Here is a 22,754-nt window from a genome sequence, read left to right as displayed (position 1 = left end):
GTCAATAGAAGTTTTTATTCCATTTACACAGTTTCTGTTTTATATCAATTTCTGGTGTACTTGTGTGTGTGTGAATGTGACTGTGTGTGTGCACACATGCACCTATTACCATATTGTGTCTGCCTATTTTAAATAATAGGGCAGTGAAATATTCGATACTTTTTTCTGTAGACACAGAGGCAGAAATTCAAAGTCAGTGAATGTGGATGTTTGTGTACCACCCATCAAACATCCATCCAGTTTTTCCATGGTTGCATAGCAGCAAACTGCCAGTCAGTAGTTCGATTTTGGCAGTCACCATCCTTGTAGAACAATATCTCTGCTAGTACCTGAGTATCTTGTTTTTCCCTTTTTAGTTGCATTTAATTAGATGAAAAATGTAAATGCTGAATGTATTTATCACAAGGCTGTAAATCAGCACACTGAAAACAAGAACTATAGTCAAATGCTTAAGAGACTTAATGCCATTTGGTTTTTGGTTCAGTTTTGAAGAAAAAGCACAGACCAGGCATTAATTGAAAGAAATATGTTGCCAAAGAGGATGTAACGATGGACTTTTAATACCTTTTTGCCTGTCTCAGAATAGGAAGTGCCTATAGCATTTTATTCTTTAACTTAAGATTTTTGCAGATTTGGTATCTGGATTGTTTTTAGGAATGCATTACAGCAGTATAATATAATGGCTAGTAGCATATTTTCTGGAGTCAGTCAGACACAGGTTGCTCCAACTCTTGGGCAAGTTCTTAATCTTCTCTGGGCATGGATTTATTTCTGATGCCTACCTCAGAGAATTGTTGTAAAGATTAAATGAGATATGCCTTCATCACAGTGCCTAGCCTATGGTAAGGGTCCAAAACTGTTAGCCATCAGTGTTATTACCATTGTCCTCATCTTCATCATATGACTATGGTATGTGTATGGAAAGGGGAAACTACCTAAACTGATGCTTTACTTGTGTATGGCTATGATACAGCTCAAAACTTCTCTAACTAATAAGGCACGAGGGCCTATTGGGAAAAGGCTACCAGCCTTTGACTTGTATTTCAGATAAGGTATTTTTGCTTCTCATTTTATTTCTTCTACATATGTCCATATTTTTTAACCTTCCTCTTCACACTTGATTTTTAGCATTTCCTTTTTCTCCCTAAACTTTGCATGGAGAAAAAGAGGCAATGAGATGCTATTTTTGCAACATTAGCAGAACCTGGGATATGCGTAGTCATGTTTATTTCTGCATCCAGAGATCACACACACCTATCTCAACTGTGTAAAATATATTCGGAAGAAATTCAGTCAAATTAAAAGCATGATATAAGCATGCTTATGGAGTCAAAAGAAGAAAATGTTTTATCTTGATTATGGTCAAAAGAGAGAAAATAAAGGTCTTTTAAAAAAGAATTTATACTAGTTAATTAAGCAAATCTGCATGGGCATGTCTGAATAGCCATCGATGCTGCACTTTTTCCCATAAGATTGATACTTTAAAATAATACCCGAAATGCTAATTATTCTGTGGTTTTCTTAGAAATTTTGCATATTATGACTGATGGAATAAGGGGTTTCACATTTATTAAACAGAATAGATGCAAACTGAAAGGATATGTATACACCTAAGTGAGTACTTTCTTTTCAAACTGGTCATGTAGGCAAATAATGATTTCACTGACTGAGAGATATTCCAGTCTTTTGAATGGATCCTTAGCAATAACAAATATTGATTCTTTGAGGGTGGATTTGGTTTTTCAGAAATTTCCACTCAGAACCAACTCTTGTGAATGAGATGAATAACAAATCTAAGTAATATTTTGGGTGCAAATTGAGATGTTATATAAAACAATATGGCTGTTTTCCTGATCTGGAAAGGTTTCTTGTGTGGACCGTTTTCTTTTTTAACAGATTTCTAAAAAATACTGAAAATGGCAACAGCCTTGCAAGGACAGTTTAGCCTCTAAAAGCAGTTCCTTTGAAGAGAAAATACTCAATTAGATGTATACATTCTGTTCTGTTTAAAACTCAGTTTTGTATTTTTCTCATTGTACTTAATGTAAAATGTATCCTGTTAACAGTGAATACTTTAATTGGTTTGGGAATTTGTTTTTATTGAGACTATATAGTGAAAATAACTGTGAACACAGTGTTCACCAGGGGTTGTTAGCATTTAATGTTATGATTATTCAGATTTCTCTATTTGAATTTTTTAATGAATGAAGATTTTTCAAAGTTAATTATTTATATAATTCCTGATTAATAATTGACAGATCCTAATTTGGGGCCACATGTAAAATACATGAAAGCTCACATAACGTGGCAATTTTTTACTCTGAGAGACTGCAGCAGTTCCCGTCTCCCCTTAACCTATTGCCACCAACACCATTGATTTGTTTTCCAGCGATGGCAAGCCGGCAGGTGGATATTGCAACTCAGGGCTGGTTCATTGGTCTAATGTGTGCTGTCGCTCTCCTTATCTTAATTTTGCTGATTGTTTGCTTCATCAGAAGAAACAAGGGTGGTAAATATCCAGGTAAGAAAGAAAGATTAAAATTGCTTTATAATGCTACATAATAATCCATTAAACTAAAAAAATCATGGGGGAAATCATGTAGATTGTAATATTTTGTCTTCCCAGAGCCATGAGTTTGGCCTTTCTCTTCAAATGACTTTTGATCCCTTTTTATATAATGGCAATCTAAACATTGTCAATGATCATAAGGCATTTGGAGGAGTAAATCAATCAGTTCTCTGAAAACATTAGTGAGCCTACTTTCTTAGACTCCACGTAAGTTATGGATGCTGAAGTAACACCTAAAACCAACTGGCAAGGAGAGAGTTGCAAGGAAGGTTCATGGAGTTTTTCAAAGGAAGTAATGCATGAACTAAGTCTTCATATTGTGATGTGTAACATTGCTTTCCCTATAAAGTAATGGTTTATTCAATTTAGTGAGCCCATTAAATTTATCTTTTCTTTACCTGACCATTTTCCCTTCAGTGACAAGAAAAAAAAAATCTGTGAGAGAATACTCTTACAAAAACAATTTGCAACCATTAATATAGTTAATAAATAGATTGGTAAAATAGGGGGAAATCTTAGAAACTTAAAAATTATTTATCAGGTGAGAAACTAGTCAACTTTATGTGTTAAAAAATGTACATTCTATTGGGTTGCCTCAAAAATAACTAAAATACCAAAATATATGCATGGCCACAATATATATGGTTATACAACATCTACTTGTGTATGGAATTATTTTTCACTGCTGTATATCTCAAAGAATGCTCTCATGGACTTTGAATAAGAAAGAACAGGATCAACAGATAATAATACCATTTTGGCATTTTTTAGTTAAAGAAAAGGAAGATGCCCATGCTGACCCTGAAATCCAGCCTATGAAGGAAGATGATGGGACATTTGGAGAATACAGGTGAGCCCCTGCTTCTCTGCTCTTCATCTTCTCTGCCCATATGAACACAGTCCCGACAATAGAACTCAGCCAGAATATGCTCTGCCTGGCATCTCATATTTTCCTCAAATATAAGTTTAGGGATACTTCCATGTATCAGTGTTTACATGTCCCTCATGGTCAAACATTTTCATTTTTCATTGAAAAACTAAATTTTGATTTTAGTCATAATTTTGGAGATGGAATGTCTCCCACTTTGTCATCATATTTTCCATGGGACCATGCCGTATTGATCAATCTAGCAAAGCCAATATGCTACTATGAGCATTAAAACAACAAAAAAGACCCTCCAATGCCTGCATTTTAAAGAAAACTATACTTGTTATCTTCTAAACATGCTGTAATAAAACCACTGTAAACACACTTTTTCATCTAGAATTTGAAACTAGTTTTCCTAAACAATACCCATACCCTTGCCCTTTAATCATGAAATGGTGACTAGATTGTTTTACAAGCTGTTACTTATTAAGAAATGTCATAGCCCTCTAGGCAATGTGTTACTCACAGAACTTTGATAATACATTCTTGGCTTGACTCCATCATTAAGGGAAAATGTTAATATAACCTATGTGCTAAATTTTTTAAAAATCTTCTCTTTAAACAAAGATAAATCTTTTCAAGAGAAGGAAAAGATTACTTTAGATTTGTTTAAATTAAACAGAAACAAAGTACGTATTTATTTAAATAAAATGTGGGCATTCTGTTATTCTAAAAGTATACCTTTTTAAAATACCTTTTGTACCTTGTATTTTTCTTTTTAGAAGCCCCTTGCTTATATAAAATACCTTTTAAATATGCATTAAGCCCATTTTGAGACATTGTTTGCAAGATGAAGGGCTTTTAGGTGAAATAAAATATTTCACTATTGGGATTACCAGGCAACATTTGTAGAGAAGATACTTATGTTAAGTTTTACCTGTCTCTAGAGCTCATTTTTGGTTTTTCCATGTCACTATCATGTCAATATCATAGAATTTCATGTGACATAATCCTAAGGATAAAAAATGTAGAACTGATTGAGAAAAAGACATATATTTTCAATAAAATCATTTTCATATCATTTTCCAGGCAGATACCTGTGTTTTTCCTTTATTATCTCAGCCCCTAAGTTTTTATATTCTGATCTCTTAAAGAGAGATAACTATGGTTTCAAAAAGTTCTCAGAATTTCTGTATCTCATGGTACAGAAAAATGCATAGTGAGGGTTGTCTTGATGTCAGAAGTTGGTTCTGGAGCTGAAGGTGTATGAAAACCTCATGCAGCGTCCACACCCAGTTCACCCAAGAGGGTTTTGTAACACATTAGAGCAGCCTACAGAAGCCCATAGCCTAGGGCATCTGGATGAGTAGAACTTTGCTGAAATAATTCACCCTTCTACATGTTTCTCCTGTAAAGCAGGTAAGCTTACAATTACTAAATAACTTCTTATTTCTAAGAGTTCTTGTGGCTGTAATTATCTACAGGATATGCATACCACTCCCTTATGTATTGTAATGAAGCAAAATCTTTAATGTGGCCCTGAAAAAAAAAATGTATTTGCATGAATTGGAAATAAACCATTGCCCTTCATACATTCTCCACATGGTGATGGGTTCCTGTTCTACATTATCATGCCTCAGTGAATCTGGCAATGTACTGCTCACCACCTGGGTCTCAAACATCAGCTTGCTCTTACAGCGATGTGAAACCATGATCTGAGGTCATGTGACTTTCCCAGATAACTGCTGCCTACTCCATTAAAACTTGACTAAAATCAAGGTTGATATTTGGGTGATGGTATACTGGAAGCCCAAACCCCACCACTATACAATGTATCCGCGTAACAAAGTTGCACATGTACCCCCTGGATCTGTTTTAAAAAATGGAGGTTGAGTTTTATGAACTAGCTTGGAATTAAAAGACTGTTAGTTTTACTTTCAACTCAGCCATTGCCTGTGATTCATAGTTCTATGATTTCTGTTTTCTTCTATGAGCCATCTGCTAACAACTTTAATAGAATTTTGTGTCTGGAGCAGTACGTGGCAAGTATTTGGTTACTGGCCTCATAATCACTGTGTTTACATCTATTTGGTCATATTTCTTTGTCTTAGTGTTAATTTACATGTGCTATGTTGGTAAAGTGTTTTCAAATAGCTGTCTTTAGGCCTTAGTTTCTCAGGAAAGAAAGAGTTTTCATTTGGGCTTCATTGGGTTTTCATTTGGGCTTTCATTTGGGTTTCATTGAGTGCAAACCCAATTGACACGAAGACAAAAACACTTGTACACTTGTCATACATGTAATGACATAAATTTGGGAGGTGCTAACGGAAATAAGGTTCTGATGGGTGTCTTCAACTTGAAACATAACTCAATGATGTAATTTTTTCAATGAAACTAAAAGTTCATAAGGACAATCCCACAAGCAAAATCACTTCCGCAAAATTCCAACCACATTTTTTACTTTGATTTACAAAGATAGGGCTTTGTCCTTTGATTTCCTGACACTACCTCAGAATGTTTTCCCTTTGGTTTATTTTCTATTTGAAGAAATCCAAAAAATGTTTATTATCTTAGAGGCTGTGATTAATGAAAACAGTTCCAACTGTTTATTAACAGAATCTTTTATTTTTCATACATTTAAGTGTCATTCACTTCCTGAGATCACCAGGGTCCTGTCTCTGCTTTGCACTTTCTGGAAGTTTTGAGCTCTGTATTATTTATTGATTCTTATTCTCTTTCATTCCAAAAATAAATTATTATGCTGACAAGACACATACAAAATTAGGACTATTGCCTAGGTGTAAATTAATTCCATTTCTGATTTGCTCATTCTCCAGTTTGATGATGAAACCATTTCTACATGGCTGGCTCTAAGCCAGATGATATTTCATAGTGCAAAGAGGGATAGAACCTCACTGGTGGCCAAATGTGATTATATGCTATAACCCTGTGCCCTTATTCTGACACCCACCCCCAAGCAGTTACCCTCTGTTGGAAGCCTGCAGCTTTCTTTGTTTGTTTCTTTAATTATACAGACAGTAGGATCTGCATCCTTACTAGCATATAGAAAAATCAGAGAAACAATGCAACCAAGAGTGTAAGTATTTTTTTATTCTTTAGATCCATTTTCCTTAAAACCAGAATAAACCTAGGTCATAAACCATATGCCCATGTTACTTGAACTCATAACTTACTACATAATTGGTGGCTCTTGCCACATGAATCTTGTCATTCATGTGAACATGGGCTTGTGGCAGGCATGCTAACCCATGCTCATAAGGCTTGAATGATGCCAAGATGTGTCACATTCGTTATATACATTAGAGTTATTTTGCTCTCAAATGTGAACTGGCTTGTGAGTAAAATAATAATGGACTTTTAGCGAGTGGGTAGGAAAGAGTATTTGGGTCATGAATGTTACTTGAGCTGCAATGTGGTTTGGCCATGGGAGGGTGGTAACAACAGGAAAATCAGACAGAATTATCACAGATTTACCTGCTGTTGCCGAATTTTACTCAGTAGGATTTAACAGATGTGCACACTTCTGAACAAAGTGCTATTGAAAAACAATTTGAACTCCCTAAAAATTTATTCTTAGGGAAAGAGAAAGGAAAGGATATATTCCAATGATTTGTCTGCCGTCATAAAACTAAGAGGGAATGAAATGTTTTATGTTAGAATTTTTAAAAAAAATTTTCTAAAATGCCCACTGTCTCCTCTATTATTTTACAGTGAACTCATTCTGCCAGTATTTATGAGTGCCTACTGTATGCCAGGCCTTGGGAATATTCAAACCAATAGAATTTGGTCCCACACAGGGAGTTTATAGCCTAGTGATGGATGCAGGGAAGTAAAAGAACAATGACCAGAGTGTGAAAAGTGCTATGAAAGAGATATAACTAAGGTACCAAGGGAACAGAAGCAGGAAGGTAAAGCCAGGTGGGCAGCATAGGAGGAGGATGGTACAGGGAGTCTTCCCAGGGGAAGTCATGCAGTTTTAGCATTGTGATAGGAACATTTCTTTCCACTGCACAATGATCCTGATTCATGAATCTAAGTATCAAGAATATACTTGATATTGTATCAATACTTGTATACTGGATACTTTGTAGGTGCATATATATATATATGCCAGCACTGTGCATATGATTTATATAATATGTATATATTTTATTTTGAAATCCATTCAACCTTTGACATCCAAAACTAATAATTAATGTCTGATACACACCATCCTTAAACTTTCTCATTAAAATGTGAATGAATTTTTACCTGTTTTGTAAAGCTTTGAATACTACTGCTGCCTACTCCATTAAAACTTGATTAAAATCAAGGTCTGCTATATGTGTGTGTGTGTATATATATATATATATATATGACTTTTAAATCATCTTCTATGACTTCTTGATTCATATGATTTGGGAAACTCTCCTTTCATATTTAAACTTGACATGGCAACTTCACTGAATACAATGTCAAAAAGTTATTTACTATTTCATTACAAAATTCATCTTGGAATTGAAAAAGGCAAGCCCTCATACTGTGCTTCTCATAGAGTCATAACCACTCACTACACCTGGAAAGTTCCGCGTGTGTGTTGCACAAGGTATTTCTTAGGAGAAAAAAATCTCTCTGAAGTAGGGACCTGGAGTGGAGAGAAGAGATGTGATGGGAGATGGACATGTATGCTTGTTGAACACAAACCCAGCACTGTGTGTATGACTTATATAATTTTTTCTCATTTAACCAGATTCTTATTATTGAAGTATATGATATTATATCACACCACTTATTAAAGACTGGTCTTCAAAAGATCTCACTGCCTTTGAATGGCTTTTCCTGGAAAGACTCTGTTGGAGGAGGGAGAATCCCACTTCCTTCTCTTCTTTCAAGCACAGCCTGTTTTGCTGTTGATTCTCTCCTCCACCACAGCCGTTAAGCTGGCATGAATGGATGTTTTGGGGGAACCCCTTCTTGGCTGGTCATTAATGATAACTGTTATGATTTTGTATGTAAAAACCCACATGAATCAGCAAGCAAATATTTATAAGAGAGTTTAGTAATGTTGCTCGACACAAAATTAACATAAAAGTCTTATATTTCTATGTATCAGCAAGCAATTGGAAAATAAGACTTTAAAACTTATTCTAGTTATGATAGCATAAAAATATGACATAGGAATAAAGCTAACAAAAAGATCTTCCACCAGTTTCAAGACCCTATATTCCATTCCATTGGTCAATCTATCTTTGCACCAAGACTATACTGTCTTAATAATATAGGTTTTAATAAGTCTTGATATCTGCTAGGTCCAGTTCTCTAACTTTAGTTGTCTTCTTCAAGAACCTTTTAAATATTCTTAGCCCTTTTCATTTATTTGTACATCATAGAATCAGCCTGCCAAGATCCACATAAAAACCTGCTGAGCTGTTACTGGAAATAAATTGCAGCTAAAGGGCAATATGGGGAAGGTTAACATATTTACTATATTTGAGTCTTCTATCCATGGATGTAGAACATTCCTCCATTCATGCAGATCTTCTTTAATAACTCTGAAAGTTTTATTTTCTTCGGAGGTCTTACACATATTTTTGTTGGATTTGTCTTTATATACTTCATGTTTATGGTCTCATAAATGGAATAATATTTTAAATTTTATTTCCTAATTGTTTGCAAGAACATAAGTAGAATTGACTTTTATGCTAATCTTGTATCAAGCAACATTATTAAAATCTCTTTATATTCTAACATTTACCTGTAGATTCTTCTGGATTTTTTATATGCACAATCATATCAGTTATGAATAATGATAGCTTCCTTTCATCTATTTCTTTTTCTTATCAAGTTGCTTAGGACTTTTAATTCAGTTTTGATTAGAAGTGGTGATAGCAGCCATCATTATTATTATTTCTGATTTCAAACAAAGTTTTCAGTGTTCACCATTAAGGATGATGTTTACTTTAGGTTTCTTGTTGCTACCCTTAATCAGGTTAATGAAGATATATTCTATTCCTAATGTTAGGAATAAAAATACATTCTATTCCTAATGTTTTTATCATGAATGGGTGTTGAGTTTTTTCATATACCTCTTTCTAAATTTACTGAGATTATCATATTTTTATTTTCTTCTGCTAAAATGATTATATGAATTGATGTTTTAATGCTAAACTAAACCTGCATTCCTGGAATAAACCCAACCTGGATATGAAATATTATATTTTTCATAGATTGCTAAATTTGGTTTGGTCATGGTTTGTTTGGGGTTTTTTCATCTATGTTCATGAATGAGATTAGCCTGTAGTTTGACTTTCTTAAAGCGTTCTTATTGGTTTTAGATATCAATGTTATACTAGCCTCAAAAAATGATTAAAGGAGTGGTTCTCATGACATATTCAAACTTTAATATGCTCAAAATGGAACCATTGATTTTCCCCTCCCAACGTGCTCCACTGCATAGTAACAGTACTTCCAAGCTTCCTGTTGCTCAAACCAAAAATCCTGGCACCATCTTTTTCTCTGTTATTCCATATCTAACCTATCAGAAAATCCTGTTGGCTCTACCTTCAAAATATGTTCATAATCTGAGCATTTTATACCACCTCCAGTGTTCCACTCTGGTCCAAGTCACAGTCATCTCACTCCTGGATTATTGTAATATTCTCCCCTGACTCTATAGAGCAGAGGTTGGTCAACTAAATATTTTAGACTTTACAGGCCACGCTGTCTCTGCTGCAACTCTGCAGTTCTGCTATTCTAGCGCTAAAGCAGCCATAGACATTATGTGATAAATGGGCGTGGCCTAATTTTACTGAAGTTTACCAACCCCAGCCCTCTAAGGTAGGCTATTCTCAACACTGATGGCAGAGTAGTGCTTTTAAAATATAAGTCAGAGCATGTCACTTATTCTTTGAAAACCCTCCCAGGGCTTCCTGTCTCACTCAGAGTTAAAGGCAGCATCCTTACAATGATGTTCCACAAGCCCTGATTTAGCCGTGCCACTCCCCTTACTTAACTCCTACTTTTCTCTCTCTCTCTCTGTCTCCCTCCCCCCAGTTGTTTATTAGCAGTGGTGAAAATATAGTTTTTTCAGTTTGCAACAAGAAATTGTGTATTACTGAAACAGGTTGTTTTCAGTGGCATATGCCAGTGTCATATTATGCTAGCATTATTTCCCAGTCTTGAGATTTTCTTCTTGGAGAAAAATTGAAATCCCTAGTAAAAGTTATTGTCAAAAGAGCCAGGATACTTGTGCATCTTGAAATGTTTGTATCTTGGCTTGAAAAAAAACGTCACTGTCTGAAACAGAGGGAGCAGTAAAGTCTTAGCACAAATTGCTAGATTAAATACTGCAGCCAGTGATACCTTTTGTATGTTAAGGCTTTTTCATTTTTACTAATACTGTATATGTTTCCTATTTTGCCTTGCATTTTTGTTCTTTGAAAGAAAACAAAATGTTAGATCCTGTCATTGCCTTTTTCTATTTTTTTCCCAAATGTTACCTATTAAAAAATAGGTCAATATGCATAACTAGTTATTTGACCGTATCGATGAACATTCAAAAACATAATGATTACTCTTTGACTTCCAGAAATTGTGCTTACGGGTTCAACAGAGAAATAAGCAAAAATTATAATAATGGAATCTTGTAAAGTCGTATTAAAGTACACTCCTCAGATTCCCATCCAGTATAGTCAGGCTGCATAACACACAAGGAAGAAGGGAGCTAGGGGGTTAACATGAGTGTAGGAAGCATTTACTATTACATGTTTGGAGTCATTCACATTCTTTAGAATATATTGGCATGCCATTCATAGTACAAATGTAGAGCTTTTAAGTTAAAGTGTGTCTCTTTCCAGATTAATAAATCTTTACTCATTAACTAAAATTTTTACCAAAAAAACAAAAAAATACTGTGTACTATCAGTATAAGGATTTTGCTTTTCTTCTTAGGCTGTTTTCATTTGTTTCTTCTGCATCCTTTTAATGGGATTTGTAGGTCTCTTGAAAGGTAAGGTTGAAGTTTACAGTCTGGCCTGCATTGATAACAAAATTATTTGAAATGCAGGATTTTGCTTCTCCTTCTGGCTCAGAAAAAAAAAATCCACATTTCACACTTAACCAAAATCATGCTCCATTCACAACCAAGGAATCAGAGATATTATGCAGTTTAACATACTAACTTCTTTACTTGCCATAAGCTTTTGCCTTTTTGAATTCAAAATAGTGATGATTTTTCTACTTTTCTGAATTCTTTCTTATTTAATGCTTGTGATTATTTCTGGATTGCTTTCAACTCAGGAATCAGAATTTGTCATTGAAATTAACATACACTATTGGGAGCCATCCACTCTACTGAAGACTTCATGATTCAACCATTTCTGCTCCTGATTTCCATTCCAACTCATCCTCGTCATTGGAGTCAACCTGAAAATTAGATTTGGCCAGAGAAGCCCAGGACTCCAAATGCTTTCTCATAATTTGCATGCATGGTCTTTAAAAACAGAAAATGTTACCTAAATGCCAATCTTAACAAAAATGTTTTCTCTTTCTTCCAGTGACGCAGAAGACCACAAGCCTTTGAAAAAAGGAAGTCGAACTCCTTCAGACAGGACTGTGAAAAAAGAAGATAGTGACGACAGCCTAGTTGACTATGGAGAAGGGGTTAATGGCCAGTTCAATGAGGATGGCTCCTTTATTGGACAATACAGTGGTAAGAAAGAGAAAGAGCCGGCTGAAGGAAACGAAAGCTCAGAGGCACCTTCTCCTGTCAACGCCATGAATTCCTTTGTTTAATTTTTAAGCTCTTTGCCAATATTCCATTTCTCTAGAATGTTTATCCTAAGCACTTGTTTGTCAGCCCTCTCATACTATGAACATATGGGTAGAGAGTATATTTTCTGCTGTATGTTAATATTATGAGAATAGTTACAGCAAAAACATAACTCAGTCAAATGATATGTTAATGTGAACTGGAATGCAAAGTGCATACTTTTTCGTTCAAAATGGGTATTCTTGATTTCCTCAGAACTGATAAAAAATAATGCAACATCACCAACAGATCCTGTTATTTCCTCTGCAGGATACAGTTCAATATGATGCATGAAAAATGCTCCACATTTAAAGGACATACCCGTGTATGTTATGAAAACATGGTTTGATACTTTGTTTATACTACCCTCAGCTGAACCCCTATATATGAATTCCGTTTTCATTGTCAAGAGTGTTACTGTAGTATTCTCTAGAACTTCAATGTCTTTGTGGACATTGTTGTGAAATTGGTGACTATGTATAGCTGTCGTTAGTCTTTTTGGGAGACTGTTAGGAACAGTTTGTACAGTATATACTTGCTAAATGAGTTCATTATGACAGTCACATTGCTGATGCTTACTGAGAACTATTACCTACTCTTGGCTCCTGTTACTCCGTAGGCTTCTTAATCTTCCAGGCATTACAGCAGCACAGTGTTCTACTTTTTACATCATTTCTATGTTCGGTTGTTTTTAGGCATAAACAATGTGTATTGCAGTGCATTTCGGCATTTGTGCCATACTGAAAGAATCAAAAACAAATCATCCAAATTAAATTTCAAACATTATTCCAGAGAACACAGGGCAAGACACATACAGTGCCTTCAGATATTAAGCATTCCACAACATCGTGCATTCTGTATCAGCTGGCCCAGTCCATTCTGAGTCCTAGATTACTGTCATTGTCTAAAAGTAACTTTTAAAAAGCAGAGTTCATGAAAACTGCAATGCTGGGAAAAGAAGGAAACATGAAAATAAAAATAAGACAGTTTATTTGAAATAGCATTTCCTCATAAGCATAAAAAGAAAATCTTTGTCGCCAACTGAAGCACATGATGATTTTGTGGTCCTTTATGGTTTCTATTACATTCAGTAAGAAAGATGTCAACATGCTAAAAAATTAATTTTAAAACTAAGTTATTCCAACACTAAAAGCATACAACAGCATGCCAACAGTAATATATTATTCTCCAAGACTTTGCCTATCTAAGTGTTCAAAACTCTGCAGCATTAAACAGCGTGTATGCAAATTGCTATGGATACATTTCAGAATCTAAGAAATCAGGCAAGTGCTTAAAAGGCCAACGGTCTAAGGGATTACATCTGCAGTTTAAAAAGTAAATATATATTCTATCGTATTCATAAACAATATCTATCAAATGGGTTACCTCCAAATATGAAAATCTATAACAACCTATGGTTGAAGGAATGCTCAGTTTCATTTGCCAATAAATTGGTTTCTCATAACTTGCATCAAGTTTAATTTTAAGTAAAGCTTTTTATATGTAGATATTTTGTTGAATTTGTAAATACACTTAAAATGTAGATGCTATATGCTTATAGGTGTTACATACAAATAAACATGCAATGTTTATGTTGTATAAGAGGTAAGCTAATTAATGCAGTGAATGGGATTGGAAAGCATCTACTTAAATATCTATTGGGTTCCCCCCTCCCCCCGCCTTTTTTGCTGTGAAACTGAAATAGTGAACTTTTCTACGTATTGACAGCAGATTTTTCGATGAAATCTTCAGAGCTTTGTCTATGGGGCACAGTAGGCCTAGTAACCTGGCATGTTTGATATATATAGGTAAAGCATAATTTAAAGTAATCCCAGGTAAAGATGGCCCTAAATACTTTCATGTCTCTATATTCATTTTTCACAGATCCACCTGTCTCTTAAAAATATAAAAAAACAAAACAGGTTTGCCTTGGCATCAGAGAGCACAAAGATTAAAAGTTACTTTAAATTTGCCAATATTTTGGGAGAACAATAAAAATACATTTTTTCCTCTTCCATACTGGTAGATGCGAAATTTATCTGTGCATGAAAGGGTCACTTCTGTAATAGTGCAACAGATTTGGTATTAAAAATTAAATGTGGTTTTAAAAGTTCCTCTCTCTTTTGTAATTTATGTTCCCAATTGAGTGTGAATGTCCAAGTAATGGTGTATGTAATGGTACAGGCAAATGTGACTGGATCTCCCTCAAAAAAGTAACTATTAAACAGTCTTGATCTCTTTGTGACTTTTAACTTTTTCAAACATATATTGCCTAATGTTTTAAAATGGTGAAAAATTTTATTTTTTACTTTCAAAAGGCTGTTCTATGCAGAGAAAATTAAAACAAAATATAAAACAGATCTAATAGGACATATCAAAAACATTTGAATGAAAAACAGGACTAGATATTCCCAGCCTTTTGAGAAAAGTTCAAGAAATCAGGTGGTTCCTCCTTTCCCAAAGCCTGGTTCCTGGTGTCTGCCTGGGCCCGGCGCTTCTCTTCTGCTTGCCTGGACTCTGCCCTCCCGAATCACAGGCGACTTAGATTTCTTAACTCTCCTGTCTGAAGAGGGACATTACAGGTATCGAATGTATGTCACCCTCTCCCTTCTCTCCACCCTCATGCTTCTAATCTTCTCAAACCCTTTGGCAAACAGCCAAGCCCTGGCGTGTTCTCATGTTCCACCACCTGCCCCTTATTCTCCAGCCCCCTGGTCCCAGCATCACACCGACAAGACCTCCTGCTGGCTCAGAGCTGCCCTCCTCCATGGTGATTTGCATCACATGTTATATAAGTGAACCTTAAAGTGCTATGTAGAGCTTGGTGTTTCCACCTGGAGGGCATGTCTGTCACTCACTTCAGAACAGCACTTCAGGGCCTCTCCTCCCCTCTACAACATCCGCCAAATTCACAATCCATAGCTTTGTCCTCATCATCAGTCCTGGGGCTCTTTAGCAAAAAGGGTCTGGAGAAATGCAATCTTGACCCCAAAAAGCATTGGTCCATTGATGGTATGAACTTTCTTGTTCAGATGGCTTACAACAGGCCTGGTTTACCTCTAATGGCTGATTTTGTTTTGTTTTGAGACAGAGTCTCGTTCTCCCACCCAGGCTGAAGAGCAGAGGCACTCACTGCAGCCTCTACCTCCTGGGTTGGTTCAAGCAATTCTCGTGTCTCAGCCTCCCAAGTAACTGGGATTACAGGTGTGTGCCACCATGCCCGGCTAATTTTTGTATTTTTAGTAGAGACAGAGGTTTTGCCATGTTGGCCAGGCTGGTCTCAAACTCTTGACCTCAAGTGACCTACCCGCCTTGGCCTCCCAAAGAAGTGCTGGGATTAGAGGCATGAGCCACCGCGCCCCGCAATTTTGGAAAAGGCTTATGGAGGCAAGGGAAAAGAATATGAAGAATTCTTACCCAAATTAAGCAAATCCCTCCCGCTCAGGAAATTTTCCTGCAGATTACCACCAGAGGGCTCCCCTGCTCTATGCAGTGCGAGAGAAACCTGCTTGCAGGAAAAAGTGGCCTCTGGACACAGTGCAAACCAGTTTTGATAATCAGCTTGTGATCTGATCATGCAAAAAATGATTGCCTGCTGCAACAGGGGAAAATGGGATTTGCAGCTTTCTCTGACGAGTCCACAGCATCCAGGGAGCAAGCACGTGTCCCTGTGAGCCTTGTTAAGCTTCTTCCTCTTAATGATTGTGGCCGGGGAGGTTCCGTATTGGGAGAGGAAGGAGGAGTGTGCCTCCTGGGTCCTACTAAGCGTCCCTATCACTGCTGCAAGTCGGTAGGGATGAGGAGAGGCACGTCCTTAAAATGGCATCTCCCTCTTCTCCAGAGTATGCTATTTTATCTGCCAATGGTTTGATGTTTTGGGACGGTATAGCACCCCCAAAAAAGCACAGTTTAAGCACAGCTCTTTTCACTAAAAAAAAAAAAAAAAAAAAAAAAAAAAAAGCCAGGGAGGGAGAGAATACTACTTGAATATTTATACTAAATAAATAAATAGTTCCTAGGTGGAGGTGGAAAATTCACTGGACCGGAAAGAGATGGGGATTTGTCATAGCAACATAACCCCAATTACTTCAGGAAGCCCCCAAACCTGTGAAATTAACCTGTGCTCGCATCTGCGCTTGCTTACAGAAAGGAAGGCCGGATGCCAGTAACCATGAAGTAGCTCAGCAGTACTGCCCCGACCTGAATTCTTGCTTCATTACCATGCTAAGACCTCTGCCCAGGGGCCAGAAATGTACCTTGCTAGGCACAAAAAGTGCCAAGTACAAAAGACAAGACTGTGCACACTGTAGCGCCTCCTGGAAGAACCCACCTTTTTTCAGGAATCCCGCCCCAGTCTCCACCTACCTGCCCTAAGAGCTCTTAACATCCCCCTTTACCCGCCCCTCTCCTTCCCCCACCACCACCTCCCCCTCCCCCGTGGCAAGAAGGTGCTTTGAGTATGAGCTTCCCTTCTCCATTTCTTTATTAACAAAGTTTCTGCTCTGCTTTACCAAGCTTGGTTTGGTTCTATTGGCCGAAATGGCACCAGGCAGGAAAATGACCCCTTAGTGTCAACCAGCCTCCCTAGAGGGTGGGAACAGATTCAGATTCCAGCTCTGCCATCAACTAGCTGTGTGACAGTATATAAATGAACCCCCTAATCTCCCACCTCTCCAAGCCTCTGCTTTTTCGACTTGAAAATGACAGATAGCAGACGTTTTCAAATATATCTTTCTGCTTAGATCTTATGGTTCTTAATAACAAACCCACACACACACACACACAAATCTGAGCACCTTCTAGACCCAAGTATTTTGCTAATTTGGGAAGATACAAGATGAGCAAAACCAGATGTAGTTCCTGTTCTTATGTAGGCTGGAAGCTGGTGTGAGCAGACAGACATTGTCAAATACTCACCTAAGTGAATGTGTAATTCCAAACTGAGGTAAGAGCTATAAAGGGAAGGCACACCATTCCATGAGAGCAAATGATGGCAGAGCCCAGCCTGGTCAAGGTGGTCAGGAAGGCGTTCTTCGGAAAAGAACTAGATTTGGGGGCACATTATAATTTCAGAATAATAAATGAGGAGTATGAAAACCTGAGACATCCAAGTGGAAATAACTGATAGGAATTGGATATTTGAGCTTACAGCTCCAAAGAAACTTCTGAGATGACGAGTAGCAATTTAAACAACGAGGCATGGATGAGATTGCCTAGGGAAAGAGTACAGGCAAGAAGGCTGAGGACTAAAACTTACTCAGAAACTTCCAAATATAATAGACAGGAAGAGAAAGACAGACCTCTAAAGGAGACCAGTAAACAGGAGCCCGAAGTCAGGAAGAAATAAAGAGAATGTGTTGTCCTGGAAGCCAGTGAAAGAGACCATTTCAAGACCAGAGAATGGTTGATAATGTCATATTATACTGAAAAATCAAGCAAAATGAGGACTGAAAACTATTTCGTGGATTTGAAGACATAAAGGTCATCTAAGACCTTAGTAAAAGTAACCACCTGGAGTGTAGTTCAGATTGGAATGAGATGAAGAGTGAGTAGGTGAGGAAATGGGGACAAGTTCTGCCATTACTCATAAGGGCAACCCATCAGTCCTAGGTACAGTTCCTTGACATCTCTCCCTCCATGATCATGTAGTCTACACATCTCACTCTGCCCACAGCCTCTCCACTGCCCCTCCGATTTCCATCGACCCTTCACCTTACCCCTTTTCTCCATCCCTCCTCCAGCACAGATGTTATAGTCCATATGTGAAACACTCCTGCTTTACATTAAACTCCTTTGGCCTTCTGTCTTTTCTAAATACCCATAGAGAAATTCTGGGACTCAGGAGCAAGTCTACTGTCTGCTTTCTCCTGCCCACCCCTAGGGGCTGAGAAGATCAGTGTCACTACAGTTTTATAAATATCTTCAAATGGTTCAACTCTCAACACTGCCTAGTAGACCTGCTATTTTTCTCAGGGGAACTTACATTCTCACACTCAACAATGACTATGTCAAATCTTCTTCACTCTCCTGAAGGATTCAACCCTGCCCTCTCTCTCCACTTACTCTCACAAATCACTTTCTTTTATTTTTTTTTTTTTTTTGAGACAGATTGCCACTCTGTCACCCAGGCGGGAGTGTAGTGGTGTGATGTCAGCTCACTGCAACTTCTGCCTTCCAGGTTCAAGTGATTCTCCTGCCTCAGCCTCCCAAGTAGCTGGGATTACAAGTGTCCACCATCATGCCTGGCTAATAGTAGAGACGGGGTTTCCCCATGTTGGCCAGGCTGGGTCTTGAACTCCTGACCTCAAGTGATCCACCCGCCTTGGCCTCCCAAAGTGCTGGGATTATAGGTGTGAGGCACTGTGCCCAGCCTCACAAATCACTTTCTACAAAATGACCTTACATCATAATTCACTGAAAAGGGAGGTGGGAAGCATAGATGGGAATTTCCTCATCTTCCTGCTAGCAAACCAAAATGTTTGCCTCAATATTTTCTCATTCTCTACCTCTACCTCCTGTTAAGACAGAGGAGCCATCCTTCCTCCTAACGAGGGCCAGTCCCTCTACCTGAGCTGGCATCTCTCTCTTCTTTGGTGGGTTCTTACCCAGCAGTTATTTCTTCTCCTGTTTAACTGGAGTGTCTGTTGACATTCACGCCGTTCAAGTCTCTACCATATAAAACAAATGGACCATTGAAACCTTTGATTCCCACCCTACTTACCCCCTTCAGTTATCATCCTCTCTCCTCCACTTCATGGCTGAAATAATACTGGAAAAAGTATATGAAGATAATCACAAAAGCTACTGTTTGCCAGACAGTACATCCTTTGTTCCTTCTATAGCCATAAAAATTTTCCAGTCTCACTCAGCGTGTCCTATGGACACTGTCTGTCTTCAGCTGTAACTATTTAGCTCATTATCTCGGTGAATGACTTGACAAACTTTTTTTTTTCACATAAGAGCTTCTCAGACTGCACACTGAAATCACCTGGGGAGTTTCAAAACCCTAATACCTGCCCACCCACCCTCACAGCATCTTTATTGTAATTGTCTGAGACGTGGCTTGGACATCACGACTTGTTAAAGCTCCCCAGATGATTCTAATATGCAGCCAAGATTGAAACCAGTGTAAAGAAACAACTTGTTCCCGCCCTATTGTGTGAAAGTATTTAATGAACAGTATTTTGAATATGTTTCTTCCCACAGCCCATGTTTGATCTCAAATTCTCTCATATTCCTCTCACGGAAAACACATCTAGAGTAAATAGGCCCCTCATACATTGCTGGTAAGAATATAACAGTTTGGTGATTTCTTAACATGTTAAATGAAAGTTTACCATATGACCTAGCAAGCAATTCCACCTCTAGGTATACGCCCAAGAAAAATGAAAACACATGTCCACACATAGACTTGTACAGGAATGTTCAGAGAAGCATTGATCATAATTGCCCCCAAAAAAAATGTCCATCAACAGATGAATGGATAAACAAAATGTGGCATAGCCACACAACTAAATGGCATATCTATACAAGTAAATGGAATACTACTATTCAGCAATTTTTTGAAAAGCACTAACACATGCCAAAATGTGGAGGACCGTCAAAAACATTATGCTGAACTAAAGAAGCCACCACACACAAAAACCCACATATTGCATGATTCCATTTCCTTAAAATGTTCAGAAAATGCAAACTTCTAAAGACAATGGACAATAGTGATTGTCTGAGACTGGGAATGGGAACAAGGATTAACTGCAAGTTGGCATGCGGCATCTTACTGGAGTGATGGAAATGTTCTAAAACTGGATTGTGTTGATAACCGCACAGAATGGTAAATTTACTAAAAATCATTAAATTTTATACTCGAAGCAAGTGAATTTATAATATGTAAGTTACACCTCCACAAAGCTGGTAGAAGAAACCATCACTAGGCTTACGTTTGTCTGAGAAGTGAATAGGCTATGCATAAATTAGGCTTATGATGCCTACACCATATTGTGGGGCACATCCCCTCCCAGCCCTCCTGTTTCTTCAGTGAAACATCACAAGAGCAGTGAAGCCTTAGCTGTTTGGTAGCACCAGCTTAGTATCGTGTGCCATCCTGTTTCTCTTTCTTAGCCCCCCACCCCCGAGTTTTTACTACCTGTCTTACTCCTTCCTGGTACCACCCTCATTTTTGCTCTCCAGGTCTTAAACAGCATCCTGTATCCTAGCTTTCAAGGGGCAAGGGATTCCTCTGAGGTCCCTTCTATGAGGGGACTAATATCATTCATGAGGGCTCATGACCTAATCATTTCCCAAAGGCCCTACCTTCTAATACCATCACAGTGGGGGTTAGTATTTAATATATGAATTTGGAAGGACTTAAATATTCAGTCTATAGTAGTGCCCAATCTTAGTAAATGGCACCACTTTGGCTCACGGCAAAATACCCAGGAGTCATCTTTTAAGCTCCCCACCCCTCCCCAACAAGTCCATTGGTCAATTCTAGAAGTCTGTTTCCAAAATATATGTTAAACACATCACATTCTGCATCTCCAGCCTCCCACCTGTATGCCTGCTTCTCTTGCCCTCCTGTAAGCCATACTTCACACAACACAACAGGGTTGGCAGTCCTTTTCTTTAAAAAACCAGATAGGCCAGGCACAGTAGCTCATGTCTTTAATTCCAGCACTTTGGGAGGCCAAGGCAGGAAGATTGCTTGAGCCCAGGAGTTTCAGAGCAGCCTGGGCAACAATGTGAGACCCCCATCTCTACAAAAAAATTAAAAAGTTAGCCAGGTGTGATGGCTGGGACTTGTGGTCCTGGTTACTTAGCAGGATCACTTGAGCCCAGGAGGTCAAGGCTGCAGTGATCACTATTCATGTCACTGCACTCCAGCCTGGGTGACAGAGCAAGACCCTGTCTCAAAAAATAATAATGATAATAATAAATTAGACAGTAAATAACTTAGGCTTTGCAGGCCATTTGTTCTGTGTTGCAACTGCTAGCTCTGTCATTGTACAGCAAAAGCAGCCCTGGAGAATATTTAAATGAATGGGTGTAACTATGACTAGCCAGATTTACCCATGGGCCATAGTTTGCTAATCTCTGCAAAAGAGAGATTGTATAACTCCCTGTCTAAGATACTTCAAAGACTTCCTACTCCACTTAGAAGAAAATCCAAATTTCTGACCAGAGCCGCTTGCTCCCTTCCTCCTTCCCACTCTGCTCTAGCCACATTGGCCCCCTTTCTTTTCTTCACACAAAAACTGTGGCCTTTCCCACCCAGAGGCTTTGCATTTGCTGTTCTGTCTACCTGGAGGTTCTTCCTCCAGGTCTCTGCATGGTTCACTCCTCATTCTCCAGGCTGCAGTAGAATAATGCCTCCTGTCACGTCTTGTCTACAAAGAGCTCCCTTCCTCTATTACTCTTTCTCACACACATGTCATGCTTTGTTTTCCTTATAGCAGTTATCATAGCCTGAAATTTGTTTTTGTATTTATTTACTCACACACTGAGTGTCTGCATTCCCAAACTAGAGCTCTAAGAAGACAGGGGACTGACTTATGTCCACCACCGTATCCCTCCTTCCTAGAAACAAATCCCTAAGACTTGTGTATTCTCTTCTTCTTTTGAGGATACTTGCTGAGTGCCTCATATGTACCAGACACTGTATAGCCTCACAGTTGATAATCAATAAATATTGCTGGAGTGAATTAAGGAGAGAATGCAAGATTCTTTTTATATAAGTCTCACTGGGGTATGCATGCAACCATTTTTCCACAAACTTCAGCATTTTTAAAGCAATTCCTTTGACAAAAACTTCCCCAGACCACCAAGGCAAATGAGATGTCTTTCCCTTAGTGCCTGCTTTTGTCGCCCCTGTTTGTGGTTTCCCCTTCAGACCTGTTCTTTTCTATTTTCTCTGGGGGAAAAAAATGTTCTCAGTCCCTTAAAAAGAAAACACACCATTTTATACAATACCATCGGATACTATGAATAAAAATATAGGCATGCAGCAGCTTTGCATAGAAACACTGTGACCAAATGCTTTTTCAGAGTAAAGCATTGCTGCATTGAGTGGAGATACAGAGATACCAGAATAAGCAATGAAAAATGTAGCAGCAACTGGCATCTTGATGCACTCAATGAACAACTGACTTAGGATAAGAAACAGGGAGGGCATGATATGTGGAGAGACCACATCATCTTTGGAGGGGAGGAGACTCTAAAGAGGGCGATTCTGGTAACTGAGGTAGCATGAGAAGCCCATTTCATCTGCAGTGAACTACAGGAACTCTCACTGGGCAGATGCATTGGGGACATGTGAGAAGACCCCACTCATCTCCAGTGCTGTGGGGAAAGGCCATAGCACTGGCTGATGCCACCACAGTCCAAAAAGGCAGAAGTAGGGAAAGAAGCATTCTTCTCAATCTTAATGCAATTAAAATGCCCAAGATAAAATCTGAAATGAAAGAAAATTTCAAGTGTAAACATGACCTTGAAATCTGTATGGACTGGATATT

At 38.0% G+C, this 22,754-nt stretch overlaps 1 protein-coding gene across 44 annotated transcripts in view; it reads left to right on the top strand.

Annotated features, from left to right (window-relative positions):
* NRCAM (neuronal cell adhesion molecule) overlaps nt 1-14,486 on the top strand; it is a 312,039-nt gene extending 297,553 nt beyond the window's left edge. For 41 of the 44 annotated variants that reach the window (XM_055392636.2, XM_055392655.2, XM_055392645.2 and 38 more), the window contains 3 exons: nt 2,390-2,521; nt 3,341-3,419; nt 11,993-14,486. In XM_055392636.2, coding sequence (XP_055248611.1) covers nt 2,390-2,521; nt 3,341-3,419; nt 11,993-12,230 — 449 coding nt within the window. In that variant the 3' untranslated portion in view covers nt 12,231-14,486. Of the gene's footprint in view, nt 1-2,389; nt 2,522-3,340; nt 3,420-6,472; nt 6,577-11,992 lie in introns of those variants that run through there. The other 3 variants (XM_063708721.1, XM_063708722.1, XM_063708725.1) reach the window with 3 other exon arrangements.
* Nucleotides 14,487-22,754: the final 8,268 nt, after the last annotated feature.

This window comes from Gorilla gorilla, chromosome 6 (genome assembly GCF_029281585.2).
Source record: "Gorilla gorilla gorilla isolate KB3781 chromosome 6, NHGRI_mGorGor1-v2.1_pri, whole genome shotgun sequence".
In the NCBI taxonomy this organism is placed as follows: Eukaryota; Metazoa; Chordata; class Mammalia; order Primates; family Hominidae; genus Gorilla; species Gorilla gorilla.
Note: the sequence above shows the minus strand (reverse complement) of the source record. Positions and strands in the feature narration are given on the sequence as shown.